This window comes from Stigmatopora argus, chromosome 3 (genome assembly GCF_051989625.1).
Source record: "Stigmatopora argus isolate UIUO_Sarg chromosome 3, RoL_Sarg_1.0, whole genome shotgun sequence".
Lineage (NCBI taxonomy): Eukaryota > Metazoa > Chordata > Actinopteri > Syngnathiformes > Syngnathidae > Stigmatopora > Stigmatopora argus.
In genome coordinates this window covers 8267327-8284601 of record NC_135389.1, presented here as the reverse complement: position 1 = coordinate 8284601, position 17275 = coordinate 8267327, and the positions used below count along the sequence as shown (strand labels likewise).

Genomic DNA, 17275 nt, shown 5'->3' with positions numbered 1-17275 from the left:
GTGGGTTTTCTCCGGGTACTTCAGTTGCCTCCCACATTGAAGCTGGTTGAACACTCTTAATTGCCCCTAGGTATCTGTGACCGTGAATGGTTGGTTGTCCATCTCCCAGTGCCTTGGGATTGGCTGGTCACCGAATCAGGGTGTCCTCAGCTCTTGGCCATAGTTGGCTGGAATAGGCTCCAGCACCCCCCATGACCCCCGTGAAGATATGCGGTTCAGAAAATGAATTAATGGGATTAATGATTGTGGAATTATGCTGGAGTGGAACAACTGCCACTTATTTTTTATACTGACTTGTTTCTGCTACATGCACAAAAGTTGCTGACAGCTTTAATTTTTCTGAGCTCAGTCCTTGAAGTGAAGGTCAGAATACTGAACTCAGCCTGTTTTACATATTTCCTTTCCATTTTTTTCCTTCCCTGCTGCAGTCCGACTCACTGTCTTGCACTTATATACGTGAATTCTTTGAAAGACTCATCAGACAAAATGAGTGTGTAGCCGTAAATTATTTGTATATACATGCATATGTATAAATGTATGTATGTACACATGTTAGTCTTCTCCTTCATACATAGATATACAAACATGTAGAAGAGCTCATACAGGGGGCTGTTTATTACAAGATTGGGTTGGATAACAGAACTTGGTGTCAATTCGTTACCAGTTCTGCCGCAACTGGTGGTAAAGGGACTGAATAAAAACAAAAAAAAATTGTGCTTGATTTCCGTGCCATTTTTTGCAGGGCTAATACCTGCCTGTGCCGTTTCACGCAATTATGACATCAATGACACTACACATGGACACAGAAATGTATTTTTAAACCTTGAAAACCCAAACCACTAAATAATTGACTGCAAATTAAAATAATTTAAACACGGAGCCTTTCATGGAACCTCGTAATAAAAAGCCTCAACGTTTTATATATATACTTTTCATAGCTTTGTATTATATTCATATGATTCATTAGTTTTTATCAAGGAGAAAAAATATCACATTGCACAAAATTAATGTATCGTGTATGATATGTTTGGCCATTAACTCAAGTGAACACTTGTGCATTTTAATTGGGTCATTTCTTCACATAACTGCTATTTATGGAAACAGTTTTCAAAGTTCACCCAGGGTGGAGGAACATTCCTATTTGCAACAAGCATAATGTAATGGTGGCTACATCTGCAAAACCTGTTGTGATGGCAACACGTAGTAGTTGAGAGAGAAAAAAATATTTGTACTCTCCTAATATTTGGATAATTGTTTTGGCAATTTTGATGCCATTTGTTGCCAAGACGCACGCTCACACCAGGTTTGACAGCAATATGATTCATAGTCCCCCGATAAAGCCGACAATCCAGAAAGACAAACTGATTCCAGTGATCTATGATGTAGTATAATACTGTAAAATAACAGTTTTACTTTCTGAAATTTCTTACAACAATATTTAACTTTTTCATGGTATTCAAATTTTTGGGGGTATATGAATTCTACATTTGTATTTAAGTAGTATTATGCATATACATTGCCCAATGATGACTAATCCCCAAAAAATAATGAAAATGTCAGGATAATGCAGGGTTAAGGTAGATTAGGAAAGTCATCCTTTATGGGTTAAATGTGCCTCTACTATCCTTGTGGTATTATTATATTTAATGTAAAATATTTGCACTACTTCCACTTCATTGATCTGAAGTTTTTCCAAGCTTGGTTCTCCCACTGACAAGTCCCACTATTAAGGCAGCTGAGGCAAGAAGTCTCCAGTTTAATGAAAGATGTAAACAAATAATTATCCTTCATTTGAAAACACCCAATTAGCCTTGATTTTAGAGCAGTAGATTGAACAACTTTCTTAATGTACGACCCAGCTGTGTAATGTGCCTCTTGGTGACGACTTAGAGGATGTCAGCATGTGTTTACGAGTTATAAATTTTTAAGAATGAAAAGGCAATAGCAGTCTGTTTAATCCTTTAAATGTGCATGTTTTGGGTAAATGCTTTATTGTAAATACTCAGCAATAATTGACGGCTTAAGTGTTGGAGTACTTTCACTTCAACTCAAACCTTTCTAGTTTTCGTTGCCATTGCCACCATAACACCCAAAATTCCCCGTTGTCCGATCCGCCCCTCCTGCATGCTGTCCACGGTTCATAATGCCCACTGCATACGTCTCAACTCCGGTCCACCTACACACAAACTCTAAACGCCCATGCACAAAACATAGGAGCTCGTGTTTTTAAATAACTTTATTCACAACAAAACAAAGGGAAATATACATAGGGGTCAGCAGTAAAGGCGCATCCAGTAAAACGAGAAAAATATAATGAATTAATAAGTGGAACGATAAATGAATGAATTAAAAAAGTGGAGTTTTTTTCATTATAAGGGCGGCGTTAAAAGGACGTTTAGAGATACGAAAGCACTATTCTATTCAAAATGAGATATCAATTTTGTTAAGTGGAAATTTCAATAGGGTGGCCCAGTGGAGCGAGTGGTTAGCGCGTCGGCCTCACAGCTCTGGGGTCCTGGGTTCAAATCCAGGTCATGTCCATCTGTGTGGAGTCTTCATGTTCTCCCCGGACCTGCTTGGGTTTCCTCCCACATTCCAAAGACATGCATGGTAGGTTGATTGGACACTCTAAATTGCCCCTAGGTATGGGTGTGTGCATGTTTGTCTGTCCGTCTCTTTGTGCTCTTCTATCGACTGGTCACCGATTTAGGGTGTCCCCTGCCTCTGGCCCGGAGACAGCAGGGATAGACTCGACCCCCCCCCCCCCCCCCCCGTTCTAAAGCGGTTCAGAAAATGAGATGACATGAGAATTTTCAATAAAATATGGAAAATAATAAGATTCATAATATTTTTATGAACACTTTACTTTAAAGGAAAGATATTGTTACTGTACTATTCCTGCTTGACGTGCGCTAAACTGGAGGGTGAAATTCGTCCGGACGTTGACAGAGCAAAGAAAAAAAACTGTTCCCTCTTTTTGTTGGACCATGCTGGGCGTAGTCTGAGTATGTAGGATTTAGGGGTTAGTCCAAGTCCTCAGCAGAACAAGGGAACTCCTGGAAAGAGTGCATCTCTGCTACTTTTCTTGTAATCTCATTAATCAACTACATACATTCTTTTATAATTAAGGCTGATGAAAATCCCTATGAAAATAAATCCATTAAAACAGCAATAAACCTTCACTTCAATGTTTGGTAATTTCTGATTTAGCCAAAAAGTGCCCTCTGGGTATTTCTAGAAACTGTGATTTAACTCTGTATTTAATATGTCTGTTTTTTAATCAAGATTCAAAGCACGTATGTAAAATGCCTTGAGGCATGGCGCTGTAGACGTGGTGAGAGAGCTAAATAATTCAATGGAAAAACATAAACTTGAAATAGTAACATCTGAAATGCAATGTAGTAGTTTTGAGTGAAGTTGGCATCTATTTATTCACTCATCTTTGTTACGGCTGTCAGCCTGGGTACACTATATAGCAGGGTGTGTTGTTTTGTGTGTGGTTTCTTTTTCTTTACAGGTACCTGGAGCTGTGGCTCCACCCCTGTTGCAAAGCCTTGCCCAGGCCAACACAGCTGTGACTACTTCCCAATCATCCCTCCTCCAATCAAGATCCACTTCCTGTCCTTATTTAAACCCTTTTTATTTTGCAATTTGGCCTTCTTGGATTTTTGCTCCCTGACTGCATGTGATTGTAAATGCTGAGGCAGTGGAGTCCTTATTTTCTCTAAGACAGCACTCATTGGCTAGTGTTGCGTAAGTTTGTTTGCCCCAGCTTCAACTAATATTGTAAGTTTTTCTACTCATGGTTATATTGAGTATTTATGTTGATCGAGTTAATTATTTTGGGGCTGCATAGGGGGACTTGAGATAAGTTTAGACACCCCGGGGTATACATATAGTTTGTTGCATTTATACATGTAGTTCATTCCCCTGTCTAGACTTTTATTACATCAGTTCTGACAGTGGCACCCTTAGGCCTTATTTCCTGTATTTTGTGGGTGTGCATTTGAACACCTGTCTGGGAGGGTGTTTTTTTACTGTTTTATTTGAGGGTGCCGCTTTAATATCTTTTGCTTCCCCTATGGTGTCCCGTAGTCCAGGTTTTGGTGGACGTTCTTGTTAATAAATCCTCATTGAAGGCTACTTGCAATGTGTGTCTGGCTCATCATTGACTGAATCTTTCTGCTGTGGTAGTTGCGACTCCCTGGTATAGCTTACCATCAGGGGGAGTCGTAACAATCTTTCATACTGCGCATCCTCGAAACGGTTGCAGGGGTTGCTGGAGCCTATCCCAGCTGACTTTTGGGCGAAAGGCAACTACACCCTAGACTTGTCGCCAGTCAGCCGTAGGGCACACAGAGACAAACGACCATCCGCACTCCCAGTCATACCGCCACCAGCGAGACTTGAGCCTGTGCCTGCCCGCACCGAAGTCACGCGAGTGAATCTCCACACCACGAAGTGGCCTTGGTATCTGTTGTGTACTCATAATATTGCAGGCTCGCTGATAACTCCACCCACATCCTTACTTAACCCTATATGGACAAAAATACCACACCTGATGCATTAAGTGCTATTTTCTTTCCTGCTAAAAACTGATGTATCATATAAATATCATACAAATTTCCGACAAGTTATACTTAAAATTTTGACGTCTTTTGTTCTGAGAGACCATTAAAGCATATGACTCTAAAGAATTATTTAGTGGTTCGGGCTTCAAAGGATTGAGATCAGAGGCATCATATTGATGTCCATTTGGTTGGACTAATACACTCCTGGTCTAAATCATACATCAACACTATAGAAATGAGTTTGTGCCACAGAAAGACCACTCCAGTGCAGCACAAATCAACCTTTTGTCTCATCGTTATCATATTCTATGCCAAAGCCATTAATTTCATGGGTCACATCTCAATCTTGCATCATTCATTGGCAGTTTCCTTTTATGTCTTTTTTTCATTATTTTAAGACCGAGGGATATAGCCAGTAAAAACCTTGAGGTTATTATCTCAACCCTTGAAACTTAACAAATCACTTGCAGTTTAATGTTTAAAGGGCCCCCTACCTAAAAATGTATTTAGTCTGACATTCCTACATTAATGTGTAAAGATTCATCATAGTTTGCGACATTAGTACCATGCCGACTAGGCCTGTTGGGGTTGTACGAAGAAAATATAGAGAGCCAATGGTTTGAATCAGTCATTGCGAAGTTGTGTTGTATTTAGGGATGGGACTGGTCCGATTCAGCATTGGTATTGGGTTCAGACAGCAGTTTAAATGTCATGTGTACTATACAGTGGTACCTCGACATACGAGTGCCCCGACATACGAGCAATTTGAGATACGAGTAAAATTTTGAGCAAATATTTATCTTGAGATACGAGACAAATTTTGATATACGAGCAGACAGCGGACGCGAGAGGCTGCTCATAAGAACATCATGGGCACTGTCTCTCCCCCCGCAACTCCCTCGTGTAATGTCTCTGTGGTCGCAACTCCCTCGTGTAATGTCTCTACGAGCACTGGGCAGAGCGTTGCCCCTTTTCAGTGTTTTTTTCCCCGTTAGTCAGTGCGAATGGCGTATATACTACATCTCGTTGTCAAGTGCTCAAAATTTTACTCGTATATCTCGAATTGCTCGTATGTCGGGGTGCTCGTATGTCGAGGTACCACTGTATACACATTTTACATAGTATAATATCATCTGTAAAAATATCTTACCGATGAGCTACAACTGCACCTTAAATGTTGTAGTATGTTGAAATGACTTCACAAACTCCCTGTCTGTAAAATGTGGAATTGATTTCCTGAGCAGAAGTAAATCTCAAGGAGAGGTGGAATAATTAGCTTCCATTTGTGAAAATCTTTCCATAGTTTGCAGACAGATGATGGGAATTTCCTGTGAACAGGATTCCCTGTTTTTCCAGACCTTTTGTGACCTTGCAAACATTCATAAATAGTATTTCACTTGCCTGTTGGTAGAAATTTAGTAAAGCCTCTTTGAAAATAAACAAAATCTTAAAGGACAAGGGGCTCTGGTATAGTATGCATAGTAGGTTAGTATTGGTATTGGCAGATATTTTTATTCAAGTATCGAGATCGGATCGTAAGTGAAAAAATGTGGATCAACCGTGTTCTAGTTGTGTCATTCAAATGATTAAACATTTGTAGTATATGTAACGCGCATTGTTGAAGCAAGGGAATTAAGCCAGGTGTGGAAGCATTTTCTTTGATGGAACGCTATAGTGATAATGTGACATTTTTGTTAACCCTGCTTGTTATTGCAAAATAGTAAGGGTGATTTACTCCCATATGATTTGTTGTCACCTGATGTTTAAAACTCAAATCAAAGTTGACAGCTGGCGACTTAGTCTCAGTGATTCCAGATGAGGGTTCATGCCTCCAGTCAGGTCACCCAGCCTGCAGCATGTCAGTCTGCAGCTCTAAAAAGGTCTTCCTTCCTGTTCAGAACTCCTCTCTTGCCTCGTGCACATTTATCCTTGCTGGTGGGCCTGACAAATCTTGCATCTTACTCCTTTTCTCCTCTTACAATCTGCTCCACTGGACAGGGAAGGTGAGTCATTCCCCAGTGGCACCAATGCACATACAGCAATGTCTAAATCTCCAATGATTATTTTCCCTTTACTTCTGCTTGGATGATGTCTGTACATTCATGCAGGCTAATATTTGTCATGCATGTTTTATCCTTTGTTTTTTCTTCTCAAAAAAATCCATCTTTCAACTTGAAGTACCGCATTTTCCTCACTGTAAGGCGCACCTTCAATGAATGACCATTCTTAAAATATGTTTCACATCTAAGACGCACCGGATTGTAGAACGCAGTAGTAGTGGTGGTGGTAGGTGGTAATATTAGTAGTAATAGTAGTAGTAGTAGTAGTAGTAATAGTAGTAGTAGTAGTGGTTAGGAGTTGTGTTATACATCGAGTGCATGAAGCTGTGCTAAAGGGATGTCATACAATGATTAACCAATATGTAAGGTGCATCAGATTATAAGGCGCACCGCTGCCTTTTGAGAAAATTAGTCTTTTATTTGCGCTTTATAGTGTAGAACATTTGGTATCTTCTAACGACTAAGTCTGAGCAAATACGACACTCTAAGGCACATGTGTCAAAGTGGTGGCCCAGGGGCCAAATCTGGCCCGCCGCATCATTTTCTGTGGCCCAGGAAAGTAAATCATGAGTGCTGACTTTCTGTTTTAGGATCAAATTAAAAAGAGTATAGATGTATATTAAATTTCCTGATTTTCCCCCTTTTAAATCAATAATTGTAATTGTTTAATCAATTTTTTCTGTGTTTTTAGTTTAAAAATCATTTTGTAAAAGCTAAAAATATATATATAAAAAAGCTAAAATAAACATTGTTTTAGAGCTATAAAATACGGAATATTCAGGGCTTTTAATCCAGTTCTTTTAATCCATTTATTAAAAAAAATCTAAATATTATATCTAAAATGGTCCGGCCCACATGAAATCGAGTTGATGTTAACGCAGCCCGCGAACCAATCCGAGTCTGACACCCTTGCTCTAAGGTGTTAGAGCATTTCATCTGTCAGTCTTTGGCTCTAAAGCTTTGTCAAGGCCAGCACATTGAAAAAAATAGGCAGGTTTTTTGGTCTTTGTTATTCTTTCACTGTCTGTTTACCTGCAATGACAGTTTTCTCCCAAACGCTTCAGGCATTGATGGCATCATTCTTTCCTGTTGCACTCTCTTACACACACAAATGCACTTTGCTTTCGAAAGGGCTTTCTTCTAGCACAAAAATCATATATATGTACGGTATTTTCCACACTGTTAGGCGCACTTTCAATGAATGACATATTTGAAAACTTTTTCCATTATAAGGCGCTACAGAAGAGGCTGGAGCTACGTTAATATGCATCCATTAGACGGTGCTGCGCTAATGTCAACAAATCAGTCAGATAGGTCAGTCAAACTTTATTAATAGATTGCAAATCTCCTGGTAGATTTTTTTACACGACCAAGTCGGCAAAAATTATTACGGATAACACAATTTGGATCTGGAAAGTTAGCTGGGATGCGAGCATTTTCTGTACAGTGATGCACACACACACACACACACAGAAAATTTTTATTGTTTTTATTGTGACATACAGTAAACTTGTTTTTTTGTTGTGAAACCAGCACTCGGTGATAGACTTTTCATTCTGCCCGGGTACACGTGAAATTCTCCTTAAGTATTGTAAAACACAATACAGTATCATACTTGACTCTGCCAAGAAGTGGCGGCAGTTGAATGATACTCACTTCTAGTCCAAAATGTAAATTTGGGTTGTTTAGGAAATCTGAAATGACGGATGACTTGGCCTTACATTAAGACTTGTTGCATAACTTCAGATACTGCCTGACAGGACAGATTTGTCAGATTTGGCCACATCGCTCAGAGAGCAGCGGTTATTTAAGGCTCCACCAACCCCTCCTGTGACCCTCCACAGAGGTGAAGTCAGTGGTATAGAACAGTGTTTCACATATTATTTTGAGCTGTGGCACACTTTTTGCATTTAAGAAAAATGTCAAGGCACATTACTATTGGAAAATCTAATTTAAAACTATGTCGCTTATATCATCAATATAAAGTCGTTCTCAACAAAGTTTTTTCAACAGGAATCAAATAATCCCCCAAAAATTATTCCAAAGTCAAATTTTTCACACTAACCTAAAGTTGATGTTGACGTGATATAAAAATAAGTTATATAAGTTTTTAAATATCATAATTTTAAGTACTTTTGCTCCCAACATTACTTAAATCTCCCAATATTACGTGAAAATCAATGTTGCACTCACACAGACTTAACGTTATTAAAAGTTGAAGCCATAATTTTATTTTAACCTTGTAATAAATCAATTTTAAACTCGTAATATGATTTTTTTTCTTTCGGAATATTACAATGTATGACTTGTAATTTCCCGTGGCACACCTGACCATCGCTCATGGGACGCCAGTGTGCCGTGGCACTGTGGTTGGGAATCACTGATATATAAGATGGATGGCTGGGGGATGTATGAAATTTAAAGTACTTTTTATTCTTCAAGGCGAGAAAAAGAGCTTATTACCTTCCTTTCTTTGTGTGTAGGTTTTTGGAGATTATTATCATTTCAGACATCACGCTGTTGAGAAGAGAGCTTTTTCCCGACACAGAGGGCTACACATCGGACTGCAACAAGAGACACAAGTAAGACTTTTACATGGACTCACAGTTACCAAACCCTCAAGTCAAAAAGGGCCTGAATGTTTTGAAGAAAAACATTATTTTTCCAGACTATTAGTCACAGCAGCCAAAGAATGCACAGTGAAAGAAAATATATATACAGACGCTCCCCTACTTACGGACGAGTTAGGTTCCGAGCGATTGTTCATAAGTTGAATTTGTTTGTAAGTTGATTCAGTGCTATATTTTCTATTATAATTTATGTTTAAGCCCTATATAAGTATATTAAAGGTTTATATAAGTGCATTTGTATGTTTAAGGCTTGTATAAGTAACACGCATTGGTTTGTACTGAAAAAAACATTTAATAAAATGGAGAGAATATGTACAGTACTGTAGAGAGAGAGAGATTTATGTATTAGAAACTGGCCGAAAGAAGCGATCTAACGACGATTGCACAGTTTTCTTCTTTTTTTCATCATAAATGATGCGGTAGCACTGTATGGCATCATTCAATTGATTTGCAAACTTTGTGCAACGTTCAATATTTGGGTCCTGCTGCTCGATCTTTCTGTTTATAAATGGTACTGACGGTCGAACGATTGAAGTTGTATGCCCGTGCAACGCTCACCACTCTCACGCGCATCAAGCTTCGTTATTATTGCCACTAGTTTCAAATGAAATGGCTTGCCTCTTCCTTGCAACTCCCTCAATAGAAGCGTTTCACTTTTTACCAACCATATTCAATAATGGATGCACGAGATATTTAATGATACAAATGAAAAAGGTTCTTTGCGCACTGGAGATACGTCACGCACTTCCGCATTGCAACGAAGAAGGTAGATGCTGGGTGAGCTGAGCCCTCACAGCGCCAGGCGTATTAGCGGCGGAAAGAAGCACTACTCGGAAAGAAATACAAAATTGGACTTACGAACATTTTTCGACATAAACGCAATTTGCAGACATGTTCGTATGTACCGTTGTTCGTAAGTTGAATGTTCGTAAGTAGGGGAGCGTCTGTATATATATATTTATATATACATATAGTTATATATATGTATATGTGTATATATACATATATTTGTAAATATGTATGTGTATATATACACATATTTGTATATACTATGTGTGTATATATACATACATGTGTGTGTGTATATATATATACGTATATATATTTATATATATATACAGTCATACCGCTACTTACGAATGCCCCCCAAAAAGTAAATAAATGTCCTTATTTTATTTTGAATTCCCATTATTAAGCGATTAAAAACTACAAATGCAACGTTGGACATATTTTCACACACACACACACACACACACACACATACACACACAAGGCACACGTAAAAGTCTCAAATGTACTACAAAGTGGACGGCTTTCGGCCCTGGTAGAACGGGCTCTTGCCGCCCCCATCTGGCGGACAAACACATGTATTACATCTATAACGGCTGTGGAGGGAGATATTTCATCAGTGCAGGACACATTTTCATAAGCTTTATTTATTGTAAGACATTAATAAATAATTTCCTTATAATTTTCTCTCATTTTTGTGTCCTCACCTTTCATACAAAATTGGGACACTTTGACCAATTTTAAATGATTTAGTTGGTAATTGTGTGAGGACCGTGAAACGAATTAGAGGATTTACATATGAAGTACACCTCTACTTACAAAATTTTCAAGTTACAAAAAAACCTGGTAACCAATTAATTTCGTGAGTAGAGGTACGACTGTACATGTATGTATGTATGTATGTATATATATATATATATATATATATATATATATATATATATATATACATGGCTGTAATGAATTGAAAGTACAATTTTAATTTTGGTTCATTAGTCCAAATCTAATTCATGTGCATCCACTAGTTCACACCTTTCAATCTACTCGGCAATCAGCCATTTTAGAAACCGTTTTATGCAGTGATTTTCATACCTGTTGCCATGTGTGCAAGAGATCAGTACGCTAAAATTGAATTCAGTGCCCACTATTTTCATCCTGGTTAAAGATCAGTCTAAAATCACATCTTGCAATATTCCCACCAACAGTGCATTTAATCTGTCAGAGTTGAAGCAGAGTTCAGCTCCCTCTATTTTGGAGGTGAACCCTCTGCACGTAGCTGGTATATTGTGGGTTAATGTAAGAGCAATTTTTAATTACAGTCTTAGAGTCCAATAATGCCAAAATCAATGTGTGTTTGTTTCTGTATGTTGCACACCTCAGGTTCTATGGGCAGAGCAGCAAGTGGTTAAAAGAAGGAAGCGGCGGGATGTCTTTGCAGAACCAACGGACCCTGATTTCCTCAAGCAGTGGTACCTGGTGTGTAATGATTACTAATTTGTCTTATAGGTCAGTCATGTATACATTTTCTAGACATGGCATTTTCACTCTGTACTGTGATCCAAATGATGCAAATGTGCTTTTTTTTTATTAATTTATTTCAAGCAAATGACACATAATAATTTGGTATAAATATTATGAACTGTTTACCATCAGATTTTACAGCACAAAAGTACTTTGTCCAAATTTAAGCCCCACTGGGCTTCATTAAAGCCATGCTCATTATTCATTCATTTTCCGTTCCACTTATCCTCACAATGTTCGCAGGGGTGCTGGAGCCTATCCCAGCCAACTTTGGGCAGTAGGCGGGAAAATTGTAAATTGGCTACCAGCCCATCCCAGGGCACAACGAGACAAACAACAATTTGTGCTCACGGTTTAGGAAATTAGACTATTCAGCCAGCCAAGCATGCATGCTCTTTTCACAATTTAATTAAAATTAGACTATATTTAATACAAAATTAGCTCTCACAAAATAGCATGCTACAAGTATATTAAAAAGTGTGCTAAAGTTTAGTACACTAAGTTTACTTTTTTCACCTGGGTAATCATTTGTTTCAGATCTACTTTATTCATTTATGACTTTTCAAGTTATAGTTGAGTGTGAGATAAATAATTTAATATTTCCTGAATGGAATAGTAAATCGTTGAATGTTTAATTTTTGAAAACGTCTACATTAAATTTGCTTCATGATCTGAATGGTTTATTTGCTAAGCATTGAAACTTGCACAGAGATTTGGTGACTTCTGTGTTCTTCTTTTTTAGTGGAAATAAGTGTTTTTTCATGTTTGTTGTGTTCCTAAATTATTTAATTCGCATTTCACCTAACTTGCTCGCTGACTCATACTTCAATGCTCTTAATGTGTGCCACATTCTTGATTGGCTGACGGTTGTCAATTTAAAGTGTTGTTTTTTTCCCATTTTGTTAACAACTAATTGATTAAGTCATAATTGTTTTCAACAGCTTTGAAATGCACCCAACAGTTAATTATTCCTCTCAAATCTAGGCGTCACAGGAGAATACCTTTAAATCATCATTTATTCATCCAATCTCAGCACCATCCAAAATCTCATTTACACAATAAATTGGATTTTGGCGGAGCAGCGGTATATATCTACCCAAAGAGAAAGAGTTCTGCTAAATTCTTATAAAATGTTGAAAACTTTCTAATCTTGTGATTCCTCCAGTCGACCTTGACTCATCAAGACTTAAATACCAAAATAGCTTGGGCTCAGGGCTACACGGGAAAAGGAATAGTGGTTACAATACTGGATGATGGCATTGAAAAAGACCACCCTGATCTCATCGGCAATTATGTGAGTGAAAAGATTGTCATGTTGCTTCATTAATAAATCGAAAGAACATGGCGGGTTTTTTAACCTTGGTTTCTGGTAATTCAGGACCCAAAAGCCAGCTATGATGTGAATGATGGAGATGCCGACCCCCAACCAAGATACACTCAGCGTAATGAGAACAGGTAAGGAATGCAGTGACCATAACAATTGGGCAAGGAATTACTTATCACTACTCCTAAATAAGGAAAGCGAACAAGTTTACTACTGCATTTTCAAATTGCTTATAGTCAGTTGTTCATTTTTGTACCGCTTATCCTCACATGGGGTGGCAGGGGTGCTGGAACTGATCCCAGCCAACTATGGGCAGTAGGCGGGGGACACTCTCAATTGGTTGCCACAGGCCAGAGAGCTATGAACAACCATTCACACTCATATCCGAGGACAATTTAGGCTTTTCAACCATTCCTGCATATTTGGGATATATGAGAGAAATCCCACACAGAAGATTGGAACAAAACTGTGAGGTGGACGTGCTAACAACTCTTCCACTGTAAAGTGCATGGGGGGCTGGTGCCTTTCCCAAATGACTTTGGGCACCAGGCAGAGAACACCCTGAATTGGTGGCCAGCCAATCGCAGGGCACAAGCAGACAGACAACCATTCATGCTCACACTAATACCTAAGGGCAATTTAGAGCGTTCAGCTAGGCTACCATGGACGTTTTTGGAATATGGGAGGAAACAGGCGTACCTGGAGAAAACCCACGCAAACTTCGCACATGAGGACTGACCTGGGAATCGAACCCAGGACCCCAGAACTGTGAGGCCAATGTGCTAACCACGCATTCCACAGTAACTTAAAAACAAAATGATGCGCAAAGTTTGGATGTCAGGATGGGAGTTGGGTGAATGTAAGGCATTAACTGGTGAAGTATAGGACCAATTTTCCAGCTGTCTTGCCCTTTCACCGCTGCCTGGAATTTCTGAGTCGTGGCAGGACTTGTGTGGTTCTCTGTGGTTTCGCCTCCTAATATATAGTTCAATTCAGCCAAATAATCCACCTTGTCTAAATTTTTTCTCAAAAAAAGTTACTTTTTGAATGTACTGGTTGGTTTAGGGAATACATACACATTGCCTAACTTCCAGATGGTTTCAATATTTGATAACACTGAAGCCCTGAGAGCACTAGCATTCATTTCGGCACCGATTTGGCAATTGGCTTTCACGTGCCTTAAGTCATTCATGCATGTTGCCTATGAGGATTGCATGAAAAACCCTAGCATGGAATGAAATGTAATTCTCAGCCCAGCTCTTTCTTGTGATATTTTCGTGCTCGGCCTTATTTGAAACCCCCTGGAGTAAATGAAAGCCTCGTGCCTTCACATCTAGACAGGAAGAATTGTTCTGACACTATTTTCAAAGACTAGTGCTTCTTTGTTTTCATCTGTATTTTTTTTTCTTCACATCAGTTACAAAGAACGTATCAAAAAGATAATATATTCTTTGTGAAATTTTCGACATGAAGTTAACGAATAACTATCTTTGGTGAGAACTCCTGGTTGTGGCTTAAGTCTTTAAGGCATACCTCATTGTTGTTTTAGACCTACTAAATCGGATGAGAGATTTATTTTCTTTTGTCATGAAAGCAGCTGCTAGTTTTGATTAAAAGTCTCTTTTCTTGTCCTTGCTGTGAGATTGAGGAATTGTACTGAGAACTAAGCAATTTCTGTCAGTACGTTGTATAGTGCCACTCTATCCTGCTCTCCCACTGACAAAACAAAGAAAGCAGCACCACCTCCCCACCTCTGATTCAAACCCCATGTGTAGCTTTGAAAAGATGCACATACCCTCTTTTAAATCACAGAAGGTTGACATTTTTACTGTCAAGCACTCCATTGCCGAGTCAGCTAGAAAGCACTCTATGTTGAATATGAGTCTTGAATTAAAAGCAGTGTCTGTCTATATTGGAATGGTCTGATGTTTGGAAGATCTGACTTCGGGCACCTGGCAAGGGACACCCAATCACTGGGCACGAGGAGACGGACAATCATTCACACTCACTCTCATACCTAGGGGCAATTAAGAGCGTTCAACCAGTGCATGTTTTTGGGATGTGGGAGGTAACTGGTTTACCGAGAGTAAGCCCACGCAAGACCGGGGAGAATATGCAAACTCCACACAGTCAGGAACAACCTGGAATCCCAACCCCAGAACTGTGAGGCCGACGTGCTAACCACTCGCTCACCGGGCTGCAGTTGGATATGATAAGATTCTAGGTTATTCAAGAGTTATGTGTTTTTCAGGCTGCCTGTTTGATTAAAAACATTTAGACAATTTTTTTGGTCAGATTTTTCAAATTATTGTGTCACGCTCTACGCCTCACAACTTGGCAGTTTTGACTGATATTGGAATGGACACAGGCAGCACTGAATGCTGCTATATTATTGATCAGTGTTTCATTATTTTGCCAACTGTTTTATTATCTCGAAGCAAACCTTAGCAATACTACAATTCACTAACAGCACTAAAATTTTATTTCCTTATCGGTGATGCACACCTAAATAAAATCTTAATACAACACAATTCATCAATACCTTCCCACTTGAATTAGGAACTAGAAAATGAATTAGGACTACGATCGGCTGGCCACTGATTCAGGGTGTCCCCCGCCTCTGGCCTGGAATCAGCTGGGGTAGGCTCCACACCCCTCCTGACCCTAATGAGGATAAAGCGGTTCAGAAAATGAGATGAGAGGGAGAGAGAGAAATGAATTTGGAATCAGATTTGAATGACCCTGAAAAGGGAGACCAAAAATGTATTGTGTTATTAAACCAACACTGAATAAAGTATTGTAAACAAGGTCTTAAAATTTAACTCTATATAATAGGATTCCAAAATCATGAATACATTTCCGGTCTACAGGGCAAGATTTGTGTTCCACGCTTGCTAAAAGATGTTTATATTCAGCAGTAATTGAAGATATTAGTTGATTTACTCTCCAAGTTAATTTCCATTTTTCGCCCCTTAAATGTTTATGTCTATGCCCTTAAAATTAGTAGAATTGTGCCGGTAGTTTTTGTAACTGTGAATAACTGGTTGAATTTGTTCATTTGGTTTGCAATTCAAGAAAATATATTTGCCTCTTTGTCCTTCATATATTTGTTCACAGCACTATAGTGGCAACTTTATCAAATATTATTACATTTGGTTTGGTTAAAAACCGTCCTCACCAGTTAAGAAAAGCTTGCCCAATTGGTAGACCTCACTTTCAAAAGCAGTTCTCCTACCCCTACCAATTATTTCAGACAGGCACAGTAGCTCGCAAAGAACATGAGAATGACCGGTGAGCCAAGATACAAATCTGTGTATGGCCAACATATGAATTTTAAAACTCCTCAATGTATGTTTTAACTCAAATTAAACTTAGACTTATGAACACTGCATCCAGCCACAGTTAGCAAGTGTGGAGTCCATGTTACTTGTGTAATGCCAGATTGACACATCCTGTCTTACATGATAATTATAGCGTGCCTGTGAATGCATTTTACAACAAAAAAAAACATGTTTCGGTCTGCAGTGAAAAAAGCACATATATATTAAAAGAATTTAGCTGTAACACACTTTTTGATTCATAATCTTTTTTTCACATAAATCCTGATGTTATTTTGTGAAAAGAGTAAACAGTTGTTATGGTTGAAACTTTATTCAGATATAGGATTACAAGTAGACCCACATCTCATCTGGATGAGCAAAGACATTTTGTCTTCTGCATGCTCCTCTGCCTTAAAATGTGTGGAATAACAAACATGACGTGTTGAAAGAAAGTGACTGTTGCCAGGGGAAAGGTACCAAAGATGCAGACTTTCAGGCACTGACACTTGTGGTATGATTGTATTTATTGTCCGCTCTCAGCTTGTCCCATGAGTGTTACAATGCCTGTCATGCAGGTAGTGGCACCTACAAATTACAACCACTACAGTTTTTTTCAGCTGTTGTGAAACAGCAAGCCGTTGAAGCTTGATCCAACACAAACTCAGAAGCAGGAAATCATATGCATCGTAAAGATTTGTTAAACAAATGGAGCACGCCAGAAAACCATAACAAAAAACACCACGACTGAGCCACGTATCGCAATATCTATTACAATATCCTGCTGCACAAAAATGACAAATATTTACATTGTTTTCATATTCACAAGTGCCAATATCATACAGTACATTAGTCATTTTTAACTACATGGCCCATCAAAATGATTCATTTCCTCTTCTAACGCTGTGCTGCCGAGTGATAAAGTTGATAGATTCAAAGAGCATAACATCTGTCACAGTTTGTTCACAGGCGGCCTGCAGTAGCCATGCTGCGAGTATAATTGCTGCTGAAGGAATCAAACCTTGGGCCTTTATGTCATTGCCCGAATACTCTTGTCCATTGT

At 38.7% G+C, this 17275-nt stretch overlaps 1 protein-coding gene across 7 annotated transcripts in view; it reads left to right on the top strand.

The window, feature by feature from the left end:
- The window catches only part of furinb (furin (paired basic amino acid cleaving enzyme) b), a 66431-nt gene that overhangs the window by 13023 nt on the left and 36133 nt on the right, over window positions 1–17275 (top strand). For all 7 annotated transcript variants that reach the window (XR_013299582.1, XR_013299583.1, XR_013299581.1 and 4 more), the window contains exons 3-6: window positions 9115–9213; window positions 11431–11526; window positions 12737–12865; window positions 12950–13026. Coding sequence is in view for 2 of the 7 variants with exons in the window: in XM_077596107.1 (XP_077452233.1) it covers window positions 9115–9213; window positions 11431–11526; window positions 12737–12865; window positions 12950–13026 (401 nt within the window). In the remaining 5 variants the exon portion in view is untranslated. The remainder of the gene's footprint in view (window positions 1–9114; window positions 9214–11430; window positions 11527–12736; window positions 12866–12949; window positions 13027–17275) is intronic.